Genomic DNA, 23,339 nt, shown 5'->3' on the forward strand with positions numbered 1-23,339 from the left:
TAGAGTGCAGTAAGTGTGTAGTAGTGTACAGTAAGAGTACAGTAAGTGTGTAGTAGAGTGCAGTAAGTGTGTAGTAGTGTACAGTGTGTAGTAGTGTACAGTAAGAGTACAGTAAGTGTGTAGTAGTGTACAGTAAGTGTGTAGTAGTGTACAGTAAGTGTGTAGTAGTGTACAGTAAGAGTACAGTAAGTGTGTAGTAGTGTACAGTAAGTGTGTAGTAGCGTGTAGTAGCGTACAGTAAGTGTGTAGTAGCGTACAGTAAGTGTGTAGTAGCGTGTAGTAGCGTACAGTAAGTGTGTAGTAGCGTACAGTAAGTGTGTAGTAGCGTACAGTAAGTGTGTAGTAGCGTACAGTAGCGTACAGTAAGTGTGTAGTAGCGTACAGTAAGTGTGTAGTAGCGTACAGTAGCGTACAGTAAGTGTGTAGTAGCGTACAGTAAGTGTGTAGTAGCGTACAGTAGCGTACAGTAAGTGTGTAGTAGCGTACAGTAAGTGTGTAGTAGCGTACAGTAAGTGTGTAGTAGCGTACAGTAAGTGTGTAGTAGCGTACAGTAGCGTACAGTAAGTGTGTAGTAGCGTACAGTAAGTGTGTAGTAGCGTACAGTAAGTGTGTAGTAGCGTACAGTAAGTGTGTAGTAGCGTACAGTAAGTGTGTAGTAGCGTACAGTAAGTGTGTAGTGACTCCCTAGTGGAAATAAACAAGGACACAAGAACAGCAGCACATGACTTATTGTACACAATAAACTCACAAATCTCACATATAAGAAAAAAGAAGTATAAATAGTTTTCCTGTTAAATACTGAGTTCTGTTCTGATGAACTGTATGTAAATTATTATTATATGTATCTCTGCATCTGTGGGTCGTGTGTGGGTATAAAGTGTCCATAGTGAGGTCACCTCGGTCACTTTCAAACCCAAACCGACTTAATGAAGTGTAAATTCTAAGAACACAGCTTCTGGTCTGTAATAATTCATCACAGTGAAGTTTCACAGCTATAAATATAATTATTTATACACATCTACTGTACATCGTTATATCGATTAGCCGCTGATCCTCAATGTCCTGTTCTTGTATATTAACAGTATGGCACATTTAATGTAAAAAGCTGTTGTGGTTCGATGCCTGGTGCTTACTGTGCACTCTGAATTTATCTCTGAAGGTGTAGTCGGTGACGAGGCAGGACATGAGACATGAACCAGGGCCTTGTGGAATGTTATCATAAGAGAAATGCTGTAAAAATGTACAGAGCACCAGCTGAAGAACGTTGCTTAAACTGAATGAACAGAAAACAGGAAACGTTCAGCAGATGTGGCTACATGGTGGAGGTCACCCATTGCTTTCTGCTTTCATGTCCTTTATTTCTAAAATGCACGGCCGCATAGTGTAAATGATATGAACGATTCCAACGGCTATACGAAATTAATCCAAACATTCCACCGGCAACCATAAAGACAAACGGTGGACATCATTACAAAGCTTTACAGAAAGATTTTTTACATTCAGAAAATAACGAGAAAGACAGAGGTGAAAGTGGTGAGGAAAAAACTCTACATGAGGAAGAAACCTTAAGAGGAACCAGTGTCAAAATGGAACCTGTTCTCATTTGGGTGTGGTTGAAATTTCACTTCTATATTTGTGTACTGTGTGGTCAACATTTGTGGTTTGGAAACTTCTACTAGTTTTAAGTTATCTGTTCACTGATGGAGACTTGAGGACAAAACTTTTGTCCAAAGCCATCTTCATGGTTTCTCTCATTGTGGTAGCATCTCATACATCTCCAGGCTTGTTCATGCGATCTTCAGACATGGAAACCACAGATTACATGTCACAAGAAGCTTCACTGCCCACTGTCTTCCTGTCACATGTCCTGTAGTATGGGTTGAACTTCCAACACCAATACAATAGCAGCAGAAGAAGAAGCTTTTATTTGTCACATTTCCTAACAAACTGATATATGTGAAGAAAATAATTTCGCAGTGCTGTAATGTAGACAAACGAGGCCCTGCTCAGGGGCCCAACAGTGGCAGCTTTGCAGTGCTGTGTCTTGATCCAATAAATTTCTGAATAATTAAGCCACTACTAACCCAATGTATCATTCATTCATTTTCTACCGCTTATCTGAACTTCTCGGGTAATGGGGAGCCTGTGCCTATCTCAGGGCATGAACGGAGTTACTTACTGTACACCCTGGACGGAGTGCCAACCCATCACAGGGCACACACACACACACAACAGACAATTTTCCAGAGATGCCAATCAACCTACCATGCATGTCTTTGGACCAGGGGAGGAAACCGGAGTACCCGGAGGAAACCCCCGAGGCACAGGGAGAACATGCAAACTCCACACACACACAAGGCGGAGGCGGGAATCGAACCCCCAACCCTGGAGGTGTGAGACGAACGTGCTAACCACTAAGCCACCATGCCCCATGCTTTCTATTGTTCTAATAATGTACATACTGCATCTACTAATATCTTAGAAATGTCATTATGGATGAGCACAAGAATCATGGTGGTATACACCCAAACGGGATTGTATCTATGTAGAGCTATAAAAGAGTGTGTTACCAAGCTACCTTTGCCCCAGGAGCGCATAAGATCTTTGCTTTATCAGGGCAAAAGCCATTTGGATTTCACATCAGAGATATTGGTTTGTTTGCTGTACCTGCTCGCTCACTGTAAGTCATTTACATCTGTACGATTACCGTCATTTTTTTTTAAATCATATATACAGTATATGATCTAGCCGAAGTGTTTTTGTATATTATTTCAAGGATCTAAGACGTGAGTTGTTCGCTACATAGAGTTTTTGTTGGTGTAATTAGTCCTCAGTTGTGTTGTGTTTGCAGTAGGTTCCGTCTTCGTCCGGGGCATCGTCATGGCTAGTAAATCGGTATGCTGTAAATTCACCAGTTTGGAGGTTGTGCTGATAGTTTTGTTCTTGTTGATGACTGGAATCACAGTGGGACTGATGACCCTTTTAGGTCTTCACCTGAACTCCCAAGAGCATAGTGAGTCTTATTCCTTGGTGGTGGTGGTGTTGTTGTCTGAAGATCCAACTAAGATGAGTCAATTGTATATTAAATATTCAATAAAGAAACTATTACAAGCTATGACATAAATATCTTAAACAGAAATCGGTGAGCCCAATGCGTCGGGAAAACCTGAAGAAAACCACTATCTGATCGGTGTGGGTCGAGCAGACTGTACCGGACCAATCGCGGACGTGCCTCTGGTGAGCTCCTGACTTATAGTTTAAATACCTAATAACAATCAATTGTGGTATCTCACCTAAGAGTGAGTTTCGACCAAGATTTTGGTGTTAAAGTGGAACAAAAGTTTATAAAGCTGATTTTCAGTTTCTTATTTTCACACGTACCAAAGGGCTGCAGCCCATGTTATATACTGTATATAGGAAAACAATATAATTCATCTGACAAACTGTTCATAACAATACTCGTATCAATCCTAGCTGGTATTGCATAACTGACTAGAATTTATTACGCGTAATTAAGAATGATTAGATATTTGTTTAAATGCTGAGGCTGCGATACATCCAGATATCTGATGTGGGATATCACATAGTGTCGGTCCTGAAAAATGACCAATTGGAATGCTCGCATTTAAATATATTTGATTCGACACCCCTTATTTATAAATCACCTCATACGTGTTCGGTAACAGGATACTTTTTTTTTTTTTTTTTTTTACGTTTTTCATAATTATTTTCCCTCAGTAACTTTTGTCAGGAGAACTAAAGCTAATCTTTGGTCATTGTACCATAAACTATTTATAAACTTATACATGTTTACAGTTGTTTATTGTAATATACATTTAGATGTAATATATGTTTATTGTAACATACTTTATTTATGTATTTATTTATGTATGTATTTATTTATTTAACAATACTTTAACAGTTACAAAATTGTAATATACTTTATTTATTTATTTATTTATTTATTTATTTGACAGTACTTTAACATTTACAAGATTGTAATATACTTTATTTATATATTTATTTATTTTACAGTACTTTAACATTTACCATTTACAATGGACGGTGCATACACCAGAAAACGATGGTGTTTTAATAATAATAATAATAATAATAATAATAATAATAATAATAATAATAATAATAATAATAATAATAAATGCTGTCCAAACTCACAGAATTGTCCTTTTTGATTTTATTTTGTAAAAGATGGGCTATGCTAACCCTGACCAGACTGCAGGAGGAATCCACACTCGCTTGTTCAGCAGGGCCTTCATTGTGGATGATGGCAGAAAGAGAGTGGTGTTTGTGAGTGCTGACATAGGCATGGTTTCACAAAGACTGAGACTGGAGGTAACTCAAATCCACATAGAAAAATCTACAACGTTGACTTACTGTAGAACTCCAGCAGGTTCTTACGCTCATGGGGCTCTTGTAGGTGCTCAAGGCGCTGGAGAAGAAATATGGAACTCTCTACAGGCAGGACAATGTAGTTCTGAGTGGCACACACACACACTCTGGTCCAGCAGGGTATTTCCAGTACACACTCTTTATGATCACCAGTAAAGGCTACATCAAGTCATCTATCCAAGCTCTTGTGAATGGAATTGTTAAGGTTTGTTGTTTCATTTGCCAAATTATCACCATGAAGAGTAATATGCATCCATCTAATGTCTAATGTCTAGACAATGTCCATGATCTGCTTCGACAGAGCATCGAGGAGGCACATAAATACATGAGGCCTGGCAGGATCTTTTTAAACAAAGGCAATGTTTTGGACAGTAACCTTAACAGAAGTCCATACTCGTACATGAACAACCCTGAGGAGGAAAGAAAAAGGTATGGTGTAAGAATGGAAATATAAGCTATTATAAGCTAGGAACATTTCCCAACATTAAATCTAAGTATTAACTGATAAATGCACAATGTGTCATTCTTTTATAATAAATGTCGTATAAGAAGAATAAAACATATCAGGACACGTTAATGACAGGGTGATATGAGTGACATATGTATATATAGTAAGGTGAAGCTATGAATGGTGATCACTTAAGATTTGATCTACAGCTATAAAACCAATACAGATGACCAGATTGTAAGCCTGAAGTTCACAGATTTGGATGGAGATGGACTTGGAATATTCAGGTATGCAGGCTTCAAAGTAGTATTTCATACAAACCCAAGTTTAGATTTTGTATTTAAATGTTGTGAACACCTTCCATGGGATTTTTCTCAGCTGGTTCGCCGTTCATCCCGTCAGTATGAATTATACCAATCGCATGGTGAGCTCAGACAACCTTGGCTATGCCTCTTATCTGTTTGAACAAGAAAAGAACATTGGCTCCTTGCCTGGTAAGGTGAGATAATTCATTTTCTTATATAGAATATATATATATATATATATATATATATATATATATATATATATATATATATATATATATATATATATATATACTATCAAACAAAAGGGAAAGCATTTCCGGAATGCCTTGTGTCATTGCTATTTAGGGCCCATTTGTTGCAGCGTTTCCCACCAGTAACAGTGGAGACGTGTCTCCCAACACTCGTGGACCACACTGTATGAATACTGGGGAGACGTGTGATTATCTTAACAGCTCCTGTCCTATTGGTGGGGTGAGTTTCCTTATGTAGGAACCTTAAGGAAATCAGGATAACCTCTAGGTTTGCCATCTCTAGCTTGTATTGTTTAGTTAGTCTTGGTGGTCAATACATTCATCAGTCTCAACTCTTTTCCCGGTTGTATCCACAGACTAAAATGTGTGCTGCTTTCGGACCAGGTAATGACATGTTTGAAAGCACCAGGATTATTGGAGAAAGTATTTACACAAAAGCTAAGGTATTCGGAATGCATCGGTAGTTTTTGATATTGTGCACGCTTATCTCCTGTGCTAACATGGTGTACCGATATGCAGGAACTTTACGGCAGCGCTCAGAAGGAGGTACATGGCAGTATCCATACTGCACATCAGTGGGTCAACATGACAGACGTAACTGTACAGCTTGACTCCACCCACAGTGTGAGTAACCTTTGAGCACCTTGGTTGTAACCCTGGTTAAATTGTAATGGTCGTACAGTCACTCTTAAGGGTTTTTGTAAAAAATAAAATGAACATATTTTATCTAATTCAGGGTGTAGGTTTTAGCATAAAATTTAAAATTGTTGATCTATACTACTACCAGGCCAAGACATGCAAGCCTGCACTTGGCCACAGCTTTGCTGCAGGAACAATAGATGGAGGAGGAGACCTTAACTTCACACAAGGTACATCAATTTCTATTTTAGTAACCAGTTCATGCACTCAAGACCTAGATCCAGAACAAAACCAGTGACAATATAAGTTTCCTCAATTCTGAGACCTAGACCAGATGAGTCCCCACAAGACTGAGACCCAGACCATAACCCTCAAGTGTGAGACCCAGACGAATGCCCACTAGACTGAGACCCAGACCAGCACCATCAAGACTGAGACCCAGACGAATGCCCACAAGACTGAGACCCAGACCATAACCCTCAAGGGTGAGACCCAGACGAATGCCCACAATGCCATCCTCTGAAGACTGTGTCCGAGACCTAGGCCAGTTCCCGCAAGTTTGAGATTCATACACAGATGAGACCTCTCAGGGTTGAGATCTAGACCAATGCTGTCAAGACTCAAAAGTATAATGGATATAGCACAATATTGTAATGGAACAAGGAAGTAGAAAGTGTCCTGACCTTTTTTTTTTCACAAGAATAATAATCTCATTTTGCATTTGATATCCACTTGTACAGGGGCAATTGAAGGAGATCCATTTTGGGACGGTATTAGAGACACCCTCTTGGGTAAACCTTCTCAAGAAATTCAGGACTGCCAAAACCCCAAACCCATTCTCTTTAGCACTGGAGAAGTAAGAACAAGTTCTAACAAAATAATGTCTAGACCACTTTCCATACATCTTTCATCTAAAATAGTTTTGTTTCCAGATGAACTGGCCACTCCCATGGCATCCAGAGATAGTAGATGTACAGGTCATCACTATTGGACCAGTGGCCATAGTGGCAGTCCCAGGAGAAGTGAGGTAAATAAAGCCACACTGACATTAGATTTACTTTAAACTACCAAGTGCATGCCAAGTGTAGTTTGACATGATGCGTTCTTTGTATTTTCTGTATATTCTAGCACTATGTCAGGAAGAAGGGTCAGACAGGCGGTCAAACAGGTGAGAACACACAGACATACTGAGCGGTTTTAAAAAGGTTTGACTGCAATGATAGAGAAGTAACATTCCTGAAATGTTCGTTAAAAATTTGTGGTAATGAATAGCCTCATTGTGTTGTCTGGGTGTTTGCCATCTGACGTCATAACAAACAATCCGGTCAGTCAACGAGACACTAAGGGCCTTTTTACACCTGGTCACGCGTGTTGTCAATGATCCGATAGCTATCTGATTTGTTAAAACTGTTCCATTTACATCAGGCCACATAAAGGCATCTCTGCGAATCGGATATAATATATTTTACCTCATTTCCGGGGTAATTGAAATGGAGCACGCTTTGGTGTGTGTGGTTGCTACAAAAAACAGCATTTACTGTTTGCTGCATTTTCGCTGGTAGCAGTAGCGCATTTTAAGACCAAACGAGACGCCTGGGTGAAAGATCAAAGCCAGCGCTGGTGGGAAAACATATTCGTTCTGGCGCGATGCACGACTCGCGAGTCACCTGCGAGTGACGTACTTCCGTTTGGGAGGAGTTTAGCGCTGACGTATGTGGCTTGAACAACCACATTCATTTACACCTGTCCAGGTTCATCTGAAACGCGTCCCAGACCACCTCCTGAAGGGGTTTGTACCATCGGATTTACCATCCTATAGCTATCGGATCAAAGAAAACGCATGAAGTGACCAGGTGTAAAAAGCCCCTAAATAACTGTGAACACTTAGAAAGTGGTTAAAATTACAAGGATAATGATGTTTTATATACATCTGCTTCAGGAACTGGAGACGAGCGATGCTTTTACCAACACTGAAGTGATCATTACTGGCCTCTGTAACATCTACACACACTACATTACTACCTATGAAGAGTACCAGGTATCAACGTTTATTGATATTTATGCTTACTCACACTTGAACTTAAATGGAGACATTAAAGGTATTGCGTCATCATCATCGCGACAAATGGTTCCACAAGATCTTTCGTTCAGTCAATTTCAATCGTTTACTTTTGACATTTGCATAAATTTGAATAAATTCTCTGATACCATGCTGTTGTATAGTAATGAAGTATCTTTCAACCATTTTTGTGTATTATTTACTGGACACTGAGGTAATGCTCATTTCTAGGTGCAGCGGTACGAAGGAGCTTCCACCATCTACGGACCTCACACTCTATCAGCCTACATTCAGCACTTTAGAGGCCTGGCCAAAGCCATTGCAGAGGCAAGCACACTCTTACTATCACTATTTAAAACATCTGTAGTGTTGGTGTAGTGTTGGCACATCCGAGCCACCTTACAGGGTTCAGACTGTTTGTCTGGAGTTTCACATGTTCTTCCTGTCTATGTGTGGGGTTCCTTAGCGTTCTCCGTATTCCTCTCACACTCCAAGAACATCCTGGTAGGTGGATTGGCTACTCTGAATTGCCCCATGGTGTGTAAATATGTGTGTGTGCATAGCGCCCTGCTATAGCTTGCCGTCCCATCTATGTTTTAACTTGGTTCCTTCCTCACGATCAGTGATCTGGGGATAGACTCCAGATCAACTGCCACTCCGATCCAGGAAAAGGCAATTATAAAGGATGAATTCTGTATAACAAGGATGTATAAAGGATGAATTCTGTATAACAGGGTAAGACTGGAGAATTACCGAAAGGTCCCGAGCCTCCTTTCTTCAAAGAAAGTCAGCTGATCTCACTGATACCAGCTGTGCCTGCAGATAAAACACCAACAAACACTACCTTCGGTGAGGTCCTGGAGCAGGTCAATCCTCTTTATAAAGTGGTGAGTTTATAAAAACAGATTCTGCTTAATCTAACTACAGTATAGAGTTAGATTCTCTACAGTTCTCAACATTCTCACACACGGCGACTGGAGACTATGGAGTTCCAATGAGAGCTTCACATGCACACATGTTGGTGTTGACTTGGTGCAATAACTACCAATGGGAGTGAAGACAGTAAAGTTCATGTGATCCGTGGGCCGAAAAAAAAAAACTTTACAAACTTTACAAATGGTTCTTCGTCGCTAAAAATGGTTCTTTAGCCTATGTAATGTTCTGTAAAGCTCTAGAAAAAAATGAGGTTCTTTTAAGAAGCATTTACTGAAAGGGTCTGTGGGGTTCCACTGATGTGCATCCTGGCACCTTTATTTTTAAGGATGTACCCACTATTGGTATTATTACTATGGCAACGCCTACTGGCTAATTTACAGTACAGCCACTGGCTACTTGCTGAGACAAAAATCACTGTATGTGTAAACATTACATTTCATATGGTTTCTGTCTAAGCTTTTTATGCTGCACTAACGTTGTGTTTGTGCAGGGAGAAGTCGCATATGTCACTTTTGTCGCTGGAAACCCCAGAAACTCTGGAGACATGGTGGGTTCAATAGAACGTTAATGCTACACTTCTTATACATGACTAACCTACTACCTGCAATCCAGGTCCTAATCTGTGATCCTTTTGATTGCAGAGAGACAAGACCTTCATCACAGTGGAGAGGTTTCTGACGAGTAGCAGCACATGGGAGGTTGTTCATACAGATGCATCATGGGAGACGAGGTAGGGGAGATTTAATGTGTATATTAATCATCTACTGTATAATGTGTTGTTTTTATTCAAAGCAAAACCTTGGCTACTTATGAGATCAATTCCCCAAGGTTGTACTGAGAGTTATCTTACATGGTGGACTGACTCGCTGATAAGGCAGAAGCTGAGTCAGGGCCATGCTGTGAGATATCACTGCATCAGTAATAAACACAGGAACCTCTGAGAGTTTAAGTATATGCTAGCTGGACTGAAATGTTTTAATGATCGATCTATCTATCTATCTATCTATCTATCTATCTATCTATCTATCTATCTATCTATCTATCTATCTATCTATCTATCTATCTATCTATCTATCTATCTATCTATCTATCTATCTATCTATCTATGCCCTCTCTCTCTTTCTTGCTTTCTATCTATCTATCTATCTATCTATCTATCTATCTATCTATCTATCTATCTATCTATCTATCTATCTATCTATCTATCTATCTATCTATCTATCTATGCCTTCTCTCTCTCTCTCTCTCTCTCTCTCTCTCTCTTGCTTTCTTGCTCTCTCTCTATCTAACTCCCCTTCTCTATCTATCTATCTATCTATCTATCTATCTATCTATCTATCTATCTATCTATCTATCTATCTATCTATCTATCTATCTATCTATCTATCTATGCCCTCTCTCTCTCTCTTTCTTGCTTTCTCGCTCTCTCTCTCTCTATCTATCTATCTATCTATCTATCTATCTATCTATCTATCTATCTATCTATCTATCTATCTATCTATGCCTTCTCTCTCTCTCTCTCTCTCTCTCTCTCTCTCTCTCTCTCTCTCTCTTGCTTTCTTGCTCTCTCTCTATCTAACTCCCCTTCTCTATCTATCTATCTATCTATCTATCTATCTATCTATCTATCTATCTATCTATCTATCTATCTATCTATCTATCTATCTATCTATCTATCTATCTATGCCTGGTTCTAGTGATGACATTGGTTCAGAAAGGCAGTTCAGACAGGTTTAAAAGCTAAGAGTAATGTCAGAGAGATTAGATCATGAGTAAGGTGTGTGTGTGTGTGTGTGTGTGTGTGTGTTACAGATTTCACTGGATTAAAGGGACGGGTGGTCAGAGCAACGCGACAGTGGAGTGGCATATCCCTCTCTCAGCCGAGACCGGCACCTACAGGATTCGTCACTTTGGACACTCCAAAAAGTTTGGTTTTCCCAGTGCTGTGATCACGCCATATGAAGGCACTTCAGATACGTTCAGGGTCACCAAAACACTCTATTCCTTTTAAATGTTATAACCAATAAGCTAAATGTAGTGTTGTAATGATGACGTATATGGTGTAATAATGATGTAATAAACGCTTTGTGGTTATTGGAAAAAAAAACCTGGAAAAACGTTGCATTCGTTTCAAAAACAACGCATAAACTGCCTCAGAATTGAACAGAATTTATTGATAGCCAGTCGACACATCTAGAATTGTCCCATCTATCCCTCTCATTCGCAGCATAATGATGTACTGAATTTGGAAATCCTCCCCGTCACCCTTTTCTGATTGAACCCCCTAGCTTTTACGGCGGTCATTGAGACGGATGATTAATCGCAATATCCTAACATGACGTCTTACAAATAGCGCTGGAATTCATGTATAAAAATAAGTTCTAAGTGCTTAACACACTTTAATACTGTTACTGTTTACACATCTGACAAAATGTCACACTCTTTATTCGACAAAACGATGAGGTGGGATATTCAAAGGGTTTTAGTAGGTAGCAAGCTTGGAAATATTATAGCACAGAGAAAAAAATATTATAAAGCTAAAAAACAAAACAAAAAAAAACCTTAAAAATAGAAAAAAAACACGTATAGGTTTTTTTTTGTTATATTAAACATTCCTGATATATTTTTTATTAAAGTAAATACTGACTCACTTGCACAACTAACTCAAAGCTGTATGGCTGTATGACATCAGTGTGTATGTGTGTGTGTGTGTGTGTGTGTGTGTGTGTGTGTTATGTGGTGTTACAGTATTATAATCCTAACTGTACATTTAAAGGTAGTTTTAATAACCGTAAAAGACCTCAATTTAAATCCTGATCTCATACCCAGGATTATTTTCCAACCTTTTCTCTTTTAACACTTGATGCTATCTAACGACGTATTTTTCCGTAACCAGACAAAAAACGTTTGATATAATAAAAGGCAAACTGGATAAAGGTGGCGTTCAAGAGACGTTAGCTTTCAAGACAAATTTTATACAGAATGGATGTTCCTGATGCCGAATGGCCGCATCAGACACCGGGCTGCTTCTGGGTTTTTAGAATACGCCGTAAGCCTCTCCTCGGGTGGTGACGGCGAACGCAGGGTAAGCCTCGTAAGTGGTGTAAGCTGCTAGGTCCTGCCCCAGAGACAGAGTTTGTTTAAGCTGAGAAGCAGCAACGGTGCCGGTGGTGTTGGCGATCGCATAACCTGGAAATAGATGTGGTGAGAAATAATAAATGTAAGTATTTAGAAGAAGAAGCAGCATAGAAGCCTTTATTATCACCACATATACATTACAGCACAGTGGAATTCTTTTATTCACATACCCCAACTGAGGGGGGGGCAGTTATGATACAGTGCACCTGGAGCAGGGAGGGTTGAGGGCCTCGCTCAAGGGCTCAGCAGTGGCAGCGCCTTGAACTCCGATCCTCCGATCAACAACCCAGAGCCTTAACCAGTTGAGCCACCAGTATCTCATGAGGCAGTATCATCATTATGGACTAGAGTGCATCTAATCAGCTCACTAGTTCAGGTTAGTCGGCCATTTTAAGTGCTGTGTCTCTCGTAACGGTATCGTTGTTGTTGCTCTCAAATCATTAATCACGTTAGCTCATTTTATCTTTATTTGACAGTTTATTTGAGGAGAAAGGCTTTTAAGAGTTTAATGATTTTTTTTAGCTAGCCTACGTAATCCTTTGGGAAGTACAATGACAGAACAATACGCTGATTCACAGCCTAGGGAGCTAGAGAGCTGATTGAGACGCACCTAAAGACTGCTGTAATTAATTTGTAGGGTCGGGTTATGGACAAAACGTTAACCCTCTATAGCCCTATTCGGACGGGATTAGTTTTACGTGGGGACGTGGAGTAATGCAATTTTACCTCAGGACGTCTGTAATATTAATTGGCCAATTCGCACGGGACAAGATGTCTCAGTAAAACTAGCAGAAGTGGGAGGGGTAACTCACTTTACGCACCACAGTAACCTCTTTGTAGTCATGTCCGTATGACGTGGCTTCCTGTTTAAAGCGTCTCCATGCTTGCAAAACACGCCAAAAACAGGAAATGACGGAATTTTACTGTACATATTTACAGCGGGTCTATTCGGACGGGATCAGTATTACCTGAGGTCATTTTTCGGACCTTTTTACAGAAGTTAAAAGTCGCCGTAATCTTTACTGACATTGTCCATAATGATTACCGAGATGGCGCGTTCGGACGGGACTAAAATCACCGAGAAGCTCTGGTAATAATTACTTTACCCCCCACGTCCCCACGTAAAACTAATCCCGTCTGAATAGGGCTTTAGTTGAAGTTAAGCTGTAAGTTTAGACCGGTATTACGTTGCTAATGAACAATAAAGTATGCTAATCAAGCTTGTTGGTTTTTAAAGAAAGATCAGTTCATCTTTGTCCAGTAGTGAGCACTGTAACTAGTATTTGCTAGCAAACAATGCTCAATTTTTTATTTTATTAAGATATCATGGATTTTTCACTGGATAACAGTGATAACACTGGATATTTTTTTTAGTTTGTTATTAGTGACCTTTAGTTGGCCAAAGTCAAACCCAAGACCTCCTACCACTTTTCTAGGAAGTCTTTCCACTTTCAGCCTCAGGAGCATTAGTGAGATCAGACTCTGATGTTATAAGAGTGAGGAGGTCTGGGGTTCATCTCAAAAGTGTTCAGTTTGTTGACATTATTAACACAACAGGTCTTCTTCAATGTGTACACTTTGTGCACAGGAGTATTGTCATATTTGGGTCTCTTAGATCCACAGAATAAAATTTTAACACTACAGCACACACACACAATCATGTATCTATAACAGTAAATGTTCATATAGAATTTTGATGGAAATCTACTGTATGTTTGCAATGACTTTTTGGTAGCTTGCTCCATGACAAGCCTTGTACATGGGGGCTGCTGAGACCATACAATCATAAGGGGTCATTTTCTGGTAACCTAGGTTAGTCGTGCCACCTCGATAAAGTCACTGGGTTTAGACATAATGATCGTACTGACTCAAAATGTTGCAGCAGCATTGCAACACTTCCTCAGATCACCCAGAAGACTTCTGAAGAGTCAATAAAAGAAGAACTGCTCAGGTTGCTTAAACCTAAGCTCCAGAAGTGGCTTTGACCTCATTAATGTATCATCAATAAAATTATAAAAAGTATATTACAGACCTTACATACCTGGGAATGCCACAGCGGCAGCAGAAGTTTCAGCGCCCTCTGTGTGTAGCCCAAGAGTCTGCAGTGTGTGCTCGGCGGCATGGATTTTGGCTTCATCCACCGACGCGCACAGTTTAGTTGGGGTGAACGGATGTCTATTAATAATAATTGGGAAGAATTAACGGTTAGGTGTGAGGGATGTTTGTGAATTTTTTTTGTGTCAATCCATTTCAATGAGCTGTGAGCTTACATGTTAGGGTACTGAGTGGCCAGAGCAGGGATGGTGACTTTATAAAGGAACAGTTGCCTCTGATCAGGTCCAATGGCAGAGTGAAGCTGGTACACCGGATGTCCCCAGTTATTCTTCTGACAAATATCCTCCAAAATCTGTAAAATGAAGGCCAGTATTTATCCAATAGCACTTTTTACTCAGCAGTTTATAAAGCGACAGGATTCAGTCTGAGCAGTGTGAAACGTCATAAGCCAGGATTCTGTTTACCCAGAGCTCACGATCACCCAGGGAAATATTACAAGCATTACACTATTTGGTGAACAATCAAGTATCATACAGTATAGTGAACAGTTTGCATGTTTTTTTATGTAACTCTGGATTTCATCCATCCATCCATCCATCCATCCATCCATCCATCCATCCATCCATCCATTCTCTACACCGCTCATCCTCATCTGACTGGGTGTAAATGACCACTTATTATTGTCTAATTTTATTTCATTACCTGTCATTTATTTAATATTATTATTTTAGTATTTGCTTTAATATGTGTTATATGTTCTTAACTTTATTGTGAAGTTCATGCCTTTATTTTAAAGCATACTTGCGCTAGCATGAGGGACCCTTTTCTAACTTTTGTTTGTTCAGGACCCGAATAAAGGGGGCACATGGTTGGTGTGAGTTTCATTCGGTTCAAAAGTTTATTGATGAAATGTCTTTACAGCTCATTTTGGTGCTATAAATTGCTAAATTGACGTTTGACTATACAGAGTGCTAGCTATAGGTCTCGCTTATAAGCGACAACATTAAATAACTGTGAACCAGTTTAACTGACTATTATTACTAGGAACCTGGCGCCTTGCCCAAGATTCTCGGGGCACATTGCATTGTACACCCCTGTACAGGATAGCGATCTATCACACACACAAACACACTCACTCACACACCCATTTATACATTACGCACAACTTTAGAAATTCCATTCAGCTTAAAACATGTCTGTGGACTAGGGGAAGAAACTGGTGTACCTGGAGGACACCCCTCAGGCATAGGGAGAGCACGCAATGCATATATACATTATATTTACTTTAAAGAAAGAGGCTAGGTGTCATTTTGCATTTTAGTCTGGTTACCTGTGGAGCATGTTTGATTCCCTGTGGCTTCAAGGTGACGGGGTTCATGGGCGTGAGCTCCATGCCGGGAAGCAGGTCGTAGAGTTTGTCATCATGTTTGTCAGACTTTAGCTGATATGTGGGGCAGCCACGGCCCACGCCTGCATAGGCGAGGTAGCCTCGACCGCCCAACCCGCGCACACCTGCCGCCCCTACAGGCATATTCATGTAAATTTCTAGGAATGCAAGAAGGCATTGAATCGAATCAAATCACCAGAAATCACCTGAGCTTCGATCAAGATTCAGAAAGCTCCAAGCCAGCACAGTACAGGCTCTGGTACGCCGTCTAAGTAGCCCTGATTTGTGGTCATTTTATTTGCAGATTGATGCTGATGTCCCATTTTCTAGTAATCACATGACTGTATTATGCAGGCATGAAGAACAAAATTTAAAAAAAAAAAAAAAGTGCTGCACCAAATGCAACACGGATCATCTGACGAGAAAACGTCACACGGTACAATGAAACATTCTCTTATTTTTCATATCTGTACTTGTCTATTGGACTATTATTATTATTATTATTATTATTAACATTCTATAATATACATTTGATCGGTAGTTTCTTTTATTTGGATTTTGTTCAGTACATAATTTAAACACTGATTTGTGAGAACTTGTGGAAGACACTCACCTCTGACAGACGGCGGACGCACCAGACCTCGAGTGCTGACATGGCCCTTAGCGGCAGGGAAGCGGAACTGTCCAGGGAGAGCTGCGTAAGCATGAGGTGCATAAAACACTGGAGCACCCAGGTACGCTGCTGAGGGGTCATACACCTGTCCCAGCGTGTAGGTGTACTCGCCCTGCAGCAGAGCCGCCCCTCGTCCCCCTGTGCCTCGAGTGTAACGCACATAACTGTCTTTATCCACTGGCTTCGCCAGCGTCACTTCTATAGGAGAGCCGTCGATCACCTGAAGGAGTGATTAAAGAGTTTATTACCCGCTGTGTCATTTGATCAAAATGTGTTAATTAAACCTGTGCGAAGTGTAAATGATGCAGCCATGACACGAATTTCCATCACCTTTCCGTTCAACACGTTCATAGCTGCGATTGCATCGTCTCTCTGAGAGAAGTGAACAAACGCGTAGTCCCTGATCTTCTTTACCCTCTCCACCGCACCTGTAAGGATGTCACATATATCCTTCAATCACATGAGGACCTCTTTAGGATTTCAATCAAACATCCAAACTGAAGAAATGAAATATAAGATTTTATAAGAAATCATTCATTCATTTATTTATTTAATTCACGGGGAGCCTGTGCCTATCTCAGGCGTCATCGGGCATCGAGGCAGGATACACCCTGGACGGAGTGCCAACTCATCACAGGGCACACACACACTCTCATTCACACACACACTCTCACACACTACGGACAATTTACCAGAGATGCCAATCAACCTACCATGCATGTCTTTGGACCGGGGGAGGAAACCGGAGTACCTGGAGGAAACCCCCGAGGCACGGGGAGAACATGCAAACTCCACACACACAAGGCGGAGGTGGGAATCGAACCCCCAACCCTGGAGGTGTGAGGTGAACGTGCTAACCACTAAGCCACCGTGTCCCCCATTATAAGAAATCAAAACAGAGCAATTTAATGTTAGAGAGAAGGACCCTCTGAAAGGGGGACTGGTTGTCATTCATTCATTTGTTTATTCATTCATCTACAGTAGCCACTTTTTTTTTTGGTCATGGTCACTGTGGATCACTGGGAACACTGGACAGGAGTTGGGAACACACCATGAATGGGATACGAGTCCAGAGCAAGCCACCAAACACACCCATTTACACAATTGTTCACACAAAGGGACGAGTAAGAGAAGCTTGATTATATCACAGGCATGTTTTTTGGGGGACGGGAAGAAACCAGAAATCCTGGAGAAATCCAACAGACAGGGGAGAACATGCACAGAAACTCCACATAGTAATCCAAGCTCAGGATGGAATCAGCGATCTTGGATATGAACGGATTCCCATTACACCGCTATGTAAATACCTTTAATTATTATTTCTTTCATTTCTTCAAAATTACCAGGTTTGATGGCATTGAACTCCTTCTCAATGGTCTCTTCTGTCGTGGCCAGCATGAGGTTCCTGATGTAAAGGATCTTCACTGTGGACATCGTGTCCTCATCCACTTCCACTTCTGGCTCCGCCCAATCCACAGCAATGGCATGACCCCACAGCTGGATACGGCCTGTAGACACAACCATTACTTTATAAACCTTGAAACTGTACATCTATTAAAAATATGTAACATATGAAAAGTCTTCCACTTCAAGGAATCCTTTAGTCTAAGAACTATGATCACTTTTTTCTCTCCCAATGTCTTTCCAACCCTTTTTTTTACCAGGAGAAACAAATTATTTTATGATATCAGTGTAAGATGTTTTCCATACACAGACTTTTAATGGTTGAACATAACGCCTTATAGAGCAGAAATGGGTTGGATAATACAGTTTATTTTAAAGATATAAACATTTGTGTGAGAAGATTTTAATTTTTTGGAACTTAATTATGAATATTTTGCCCTTAGTAGAAACAAAAATACTTAGAAAACACTACAAATTCTGTCATTCATTCATTCATCTTCTACCGCTTATCCGAACTTCTCGGGTCACGGGGAGCCTGTGCCTATCTCAGGCGTCATCGGGCATCGAGGCAGGATACACCCTGGACGGAGTGCCAACCCATCACAGGGCACACACACACACTCTCATTCACTCACACACTCACACACTACAGACAATTTTCCAGAGATGCCAATCAACCTACCATGCATGTCTTTGGACCGGGGGAGGAAACCGGAGTACCCGGAGGAAACCCCCGAGGCACGGGGAGAACATGCAAACTCCACACACACACACAAGGCGGAGGCAGGAATCGAACCCTCAACCCTGGAGATGTGAGGCGAACGTGCTAACCACTAAGCCACCGTGCCCCCATGTCTCCTTTCATATGAAACATTAATTCAACATTTAATTCGACAAATCACCACTGTGGAGTGTGACATGAATTATGACTAAAAAAGTGTCTAAATACCAGGCAGCAGTTTCCTCCTGGCCATGGCTGCAGCACGGTGGCTCTCGTATTCCACGAAGGCAAAGCCTCTATTCTTGCTCTTGTCAGCTGCACTGGGGTAAACGATCACCTCCACCACACCATCCGTCACCTTCTTCATCTCAGCCAGGATCTCCTCTTTCTTCTTGGTTTTTGGGATGCCTCCCACAAACAGCCGGCAGTTATCCACACTCGCACACACGCCCAGCAGACGACCGTTCCTAAAGCAACGTCAGGAAATGACTCTCGGTTCGACGAGTCGCGATGCGATCTCTAAACCAATCAGATTCTATTTCAAAATAATGTCCTACCTAATTTCATAATTGTTGAGATACTTCATGGCATTCTTGGCTTCTTGTTTAGCACTGAAGGTGACGAAAGCATAACCTCGGTTGTTCCCGTTGAAATCCATCATCATCCGTACTTCATATATTTTGCCAAACTGTAAACAGACAGAGAAAGAATAACAACGTCTCATAACGGTTCTCCATTTTAGGGTAATTCTATGCTACGAGAGAGGGTAATAATAGTTTACTTCACAGTGTAAATACAACATATTTATGTTTTAGGAACGTTATCCTCAATGAAGATCCCCTGAACTTGTGTGTGGAATGTCGTGGTTTATAATGTCTTTTCAAAAATGTCTTACTTTTTCACAAAGAGGCACCAACTCATCCTCAAAAAGGTCTCGAGGTAATTTGCCCACAAATATCTCGCTGCCTCTCTCTGGTGGTGGACCTTCCCAACCAGGTGGTGGACCTCCGTATCTCCTCTGGCCATTTTCCTATAGGACAGAACAAGAGTTGTGATAGACATCCATCCAAACCAAAGCGAAGGTCTGTACTGTAGATCAGCAGATGGAGATCAACTCACTAGAATAGCGCTCTGAAAGAAACCATTCGTAATCGCAAGGATGGAGTGATGTATCAATGATGGTCATCCAGAGTGACTTACATTTTTATTTCATTTCCATTGCAATTGAGGGTTAAGGGCTTTGCTCAGGGGCCCAGAAATGACAGCTTGGTGGACCTGGGATTTGAATTTATATCCTCCTGATTGGTCGACCAACACCTTAACGCCCAAACTAGCTAATCCATATATATGTTTGGCATGTGGTAGCATAGTGGTTAAGGTGTTGCCATGCCAATCGGAAGGTTGTAAGTTGAATCCCAGGTCCACCAAGCTGCCACTGTTGGGCCCCTGAGTAAGTCCCTTAACGCTCAATTGCTCACAAAAAAACTGAGATAATGTAAGTCACTCTGGATAACGGCGTCTGCTAAATGCTGTAAATGTAAATGTACAGTATACATGTGTATAAATATGGATGTGGTAGCCTAGTGCTTAAACTACTGATCAGATCCACCAAGCTTCCACTGCTGGGCTCCTGAGCAAGGCCCTAAATTGCTCAGTTGTATAAGATGAAATACATATGAAACATAAGTCGTTCCGGATAACGTCGTCTGCTAAATGTTGTAAATGTATCCAGTGGAGAAAGTACTAGTATTGATACTGGAGTTACTGGAGACACTGGTGTTTGCTCCCTAAATACTTCCGAAGCTCATATTTAGAGGCACTAATTTGACGGATATTGACGGTAGTGCTCATTTTTCAGCACAAGATGGTGCTACAACTCTAAATACTGTGGCCAACGTTGATGAACAATACAGATATCTATTAAAGGCCGTTTTTATAAAAGACGTTTTAAAATAATGTTTTTTTTTTTTTTACGGAAGTAAAAATAAGGTGTGAAATGACCTCCTGAACATTTCCACTTGGAATCAGACCTGGTATGTTGTTATAAATGTACACAGATGGAGTGCTTTAAGTTATGAGTGCTTTAAGATAACTAATAATCTTTTTTTTTATTTTTTTGCACTGTGTCATGATTTTTTGAACCGTGCAAAAGTCTCATACACCATAGGTTTTTTTTATATACTGTAAATTTGATCTTTATATACATTTTGAAAAAAAAAAATTATGTCAATTAGAAATCCAGACACATTAACTGTATATAAATGTTAAGTAATGCACAGTATTAAGTAAGAGACCAAAAAAAAAAAAGAAAACTGACAAATGTCACTTTGCAAAGGCAAATTGGGATTGGATTCATTTTTTAATGAAATGTGTAACTGATAAACTAATAATCTCTTTTTATAAGAAATCTTTATTTTATTGCAATTCTTTAATTCAGATGTGAATTAGGGGTATTTCATTTTTGTTATTTCATTTGATGCAGGGAAACCTGTGCCATTAAAAAATAAATAAATAAAAAAAATAATAATAATAATAATAATTTTAAAAACTATTTTGAATATGGAAATTGAACTCTACAATTCATTTGCATACTGTACAAGAAAAAGAAATGTACAGTGCCACTATCCCAACCCCATCTCTGTTTGTCTCTCTCTCTCTCTCTCTCTCTCTCTCTCTCTCTCTCTCTCTCTCTCTCTCTCTCTCTCTCTCTCTCTCTCTCTCTCTCACTCTCTGTCTCTCTCTCTCTGTGTCTCTCATTCTGTCTTTCTCTCTTTCTCTCTCACTCTCTGTCTCTCTCTCTCTCTTTCTCCCCCCCCTCTCTTTCTCTGTCTCTGTCTCTCTCTCTTTCTCTCTCACTCTCTGTCTCTCTCTCTCTGTCTTTCTTTCTTTCTTTCTTTCTCTCTCCCTCTCTCTCTCTCTCTCTCTCTCTCTCTCTCTCTTTCTCTCTTTGTCTCTCTCTCTCTCTCTCTCTCTCTCTCTTTCTCTGTGTCTTTCTCCTCTCTCTCTCTCTCTCTCTCTCTCTCTCTCTCTCTCTCTCTCTCTCTCTCTCTCTCTCTCTCTCTCTCTCTCTCTGGACTTTGGCCTGAAGCAGGGCATGCTGGGTATTGTAGTCAGTTGTCATGGTGCCTCCTACCTGGTGTAATTGATATCCTGTGCGCTGGATGAGAGTGCGCAGTGCCGCCTCTTTCTGTGTGCCAGTCAGTCCATCCCCGCATTTTTGATTGGTTTCCATTGTGAGTGATTATCAGCAATAAATCAGCAAAATTAGGGGTGCTCACTGAAATTAAATCAAAGTTCAAACACACGTGAGTGACAAGGCAAAGATACTGATTCATGCTCAGAAGCCATGCCAGCTCTTTATTGCACTTATTCCGTAAGTGATAATTCTTTAAGTTTAGTTTAAAGGAAACAAACATCAGGTCACTGTGCAAGAATCGTAGATATGCAGATGTAAATAAAGAGATAAATCAACCTTACACAGAGTAAAAGCTACAGTATGTTCCAAGCATCCGGTAGGATATGTAATTGTACCTGTGTCGCCTCACTCTGCCTTTATTTAGATATTCATGCACAGGAACATCTTGTGTATATTGCTTCTGTCTCTAATGACTTGTATTAGCATTATGAGTGCACATAGAGACATTTTTCTCAGCTCCGGGTCAAGGACCGCTGTGTAATTATTAACTGACGTGAACCAGCACAACTGTATTTGCTTAAACTGAAGGTATAACACTGTGCTCCTCTCCCATTTAGCATTAGGGAAATAAATCCCAGAAATATCTTTGTAATCGTTGCCATCGCTTCTTACTCAGCCAATCAGACCAAACCTTATTAACCCTAACTGCCTGTTGCGTAACCAGCTTGATTGAATCACATGTGCTGATGATGGACTACTCCTAATAATCAGTGAAGTGCTGTCTTTGTGTCTCTCTCTTTTTTTTTTTTCTATTTAAGCTTCACATGATCAAAGCGAGGACAGGAAGATGAGCCAAGACTTCCATTCATGTTCAATTCATTTCGCACTTGTGATATTGTCACGCAAGCTCTCGTCTTTCACTCCGCCGTGATACCGTGATACTCTCAAGCTTCAGCTTCCTCGCTGTACCTCCTTCGTGAGCGTTACTAACAGGACATCGTCATTCATTAATGCACACGTCGACGAGAACCTAAAGGCAGCACTAGGCCTTTCAAGCTCAAGATCATTCATGACTAACGGTGAAAAAAAAAAAAAAACGTGGGCTGGCAATTAGCAGCCGTAGCAATTGATTCATGCTGAAAAAAAAACAAAACAAAACCCATTATGACTGTTGCAATGAATGTATTTTATTGACTGAAAAAATAAAACATGTAGGCAAACACCTTTGATAATAAAGTGTGTTTTGTGGCCAAGCATTAGGCTGAACATTACAGAGATGGCCATAATACAGTAGGAGAAAAGTCCATTAGCGAAATCCGGGCTATCTGCGGTGCTCTCCACTCTAGCCTGGTTACTGTTTGCATAAACATGATAACTAGACGACGGCACCTTATCTGGTTTAGATCAGAACTTGCTTTTCGGGGCTTTGTTGACCAAAGCTTAAATACACACAGAACTGAAGGCCACTCCGTCCCGTACGGCCAGAATAGGAACGCTCGCTCTGCTTAGCGTGTAATTTTACTGATATGAATTGTGCAAGTCATTAATTTCTAAGTGAAAATTTAATTTTCAAGGAAGTCAATTCCAGGCCTAATGCCATTACGTTCGAAACAAAACCATCCGTTTCACAATGATCGTGTCGGGCGCCTATCTTTTTCCATTCCTCTATCTATCAGCTAGAAGTGAACGCACAACCAAGATGTACACGGTTACCAAACACAACTCATGGATCAACCACACATCCATGACGAGCAACTCGCTTTTATCAGCTGAA

At 40.5% G+C, this 23,339-nt stretch overlaps 2 protein-coding genes across 5 annotated transcripts in view; one reads left to right on the plus strand and one right to left on the minus strand.

Moving 5' to 3' along the window:
• Positions 1–2,553: 2,553 nt before the first annotated feature.
• On the plus strand, positions 2,554–11,807 carry asah2 (N-acylsphingosine amidohydrolase 2). Of its 2 annotated transcripts, none has more exons than XM_027163181.2 (21): positions 2,554–2,680; positions 2,852–3,013; positions 3,137–3,237; positions 4,210–4,353; positions 4,439–4,615; positions 4,712–4,839; positions 5,068–5,145; positions 5,237–5,357; positions 5,512–5,637; positions 5,774–5,860; positions 5,937–6,041; positions 6,205–6,286; positions 6,797–6,912; positions 6,989–7,083; positions 7,185–7,224; positions 7,996–8,094; positions 8,347–8,442; positions 8,850–9,002; positions 9,542–9,598; positions 9,693–9,781; positions 10,864–11,807. In XM_027163181.2, exons 2-21 carry the CDS (start codon positions 2,881–2,883, stop codon positions 11,060–11,062), a joined length of 2,226 nt encoding a protein of 741 aa, XP_027018982.2. In that variant the 5' UTR covers positions 2,554–2,680; positions 2,852–2,880; the 3' UTR covers positions 11,063–11,807. The 2 variants fall into 2 exon arrangements, with proteins under 2 accessions (XP_027018982.2, XP_027018983.2); XM_027163182.2 differs by having other exon boundaries at positions 2,601–2,680; positions 2,855–3,013.
• Positions 11,205–23,339, minus strand: part of a1cf (apobec1 complementation factor) — a 12,574-nt gene continuing 439 nt past the window's right edge. The window contains exons 2-12 of one of the 3 annotated variants that reach the window (XM_027163184.2): positions 21,563–21,706; positions 19,325–19,459; positions 18,987–19,117; positions 18,658–18,896; positions 17,648–17,812; positions 16,635–16,732; positions 16,245–16,524; positions 15,575–15,765; positions 14,460–14,596; positions 14,231–14,364; positions 11,205–12,240 (exon numbers count right to left, since the gene is read on the minus strand). In XM_027163184.2, coding sequence (XP_027018985.1) covers positions 12,089–12,240; positions 14,231–14,364; positions 14,460–14,596; positions 15,575–15,765; positions 16,245–16,524; positions 16,635–16,732; positions 17,648–17,812; positions 18,658–18,896; positions 18,987–19,117; positions 19,325–19,459; positions 21,563–21,661 — 1,761 coding nt within the window. In that variant the 5' untranslated portion in view covers positions 21,662–21,706 and the 3' untranslated portion in view covers positions 11,205–12,088. Of the gene's footprint in view, positions 12,241–14,221; positions 14,365–14,459; positions 14,597–15,574; positions 15,790–16,244; positions 16,525–16,634; positions 16,733–17,647; positions 17,813–18,657; positions 18,897–18,986; positions 19,118–19,324; positions 19,460–21,562; positions 21,707–23,339 lie in introns of all 3 variants that reach the window. The other 2 variants (XM_027163183.2, XM_027163185.2) reach the window with 2 other exon arrangements.

Source organism: Tachysurus fulvidraco, chromosome 8 (assembly GCF_022655615.1).
Source record: "Tachysurus fulvidraco isolate hzauxx_2018 chromosome 8, HZAU_PFXX_2.0, whole genome shotgun sequence".
In the NCBI taxonomy this organism is placed as follows: Eukaryota; Metazoa; Chordata; class Actinopteri; order Siluriformes; family Bagridae; genus Tachysurus; species Tachysurus fulvidraco.

Excerpts from the sequence above, each read along its gene's own strand:
- asah2 (XM_027163181.2), top strand. The coding sequence starts at position 2,881 with ATGGCTAGTAAATCGGTATGCTGTAAATTCACCAGTTTGGAGGTTGTG. Across the intron at positions 4,616-4,711 it reads TTGTGAATGGAATTGTTAAG|AGCATCGAGGAGGCACATAA; the intron begins GTTTGTTGTTTC and ends CTGCTTCGACAG. Across the intron at positions 8,443-8,849 it reads TGGCCAAAGCCATTGCAGAG|GGTAAGACTGGAGAATTACC; the intron begins GCAAGCACACTC and ends TCTGTATAACAG.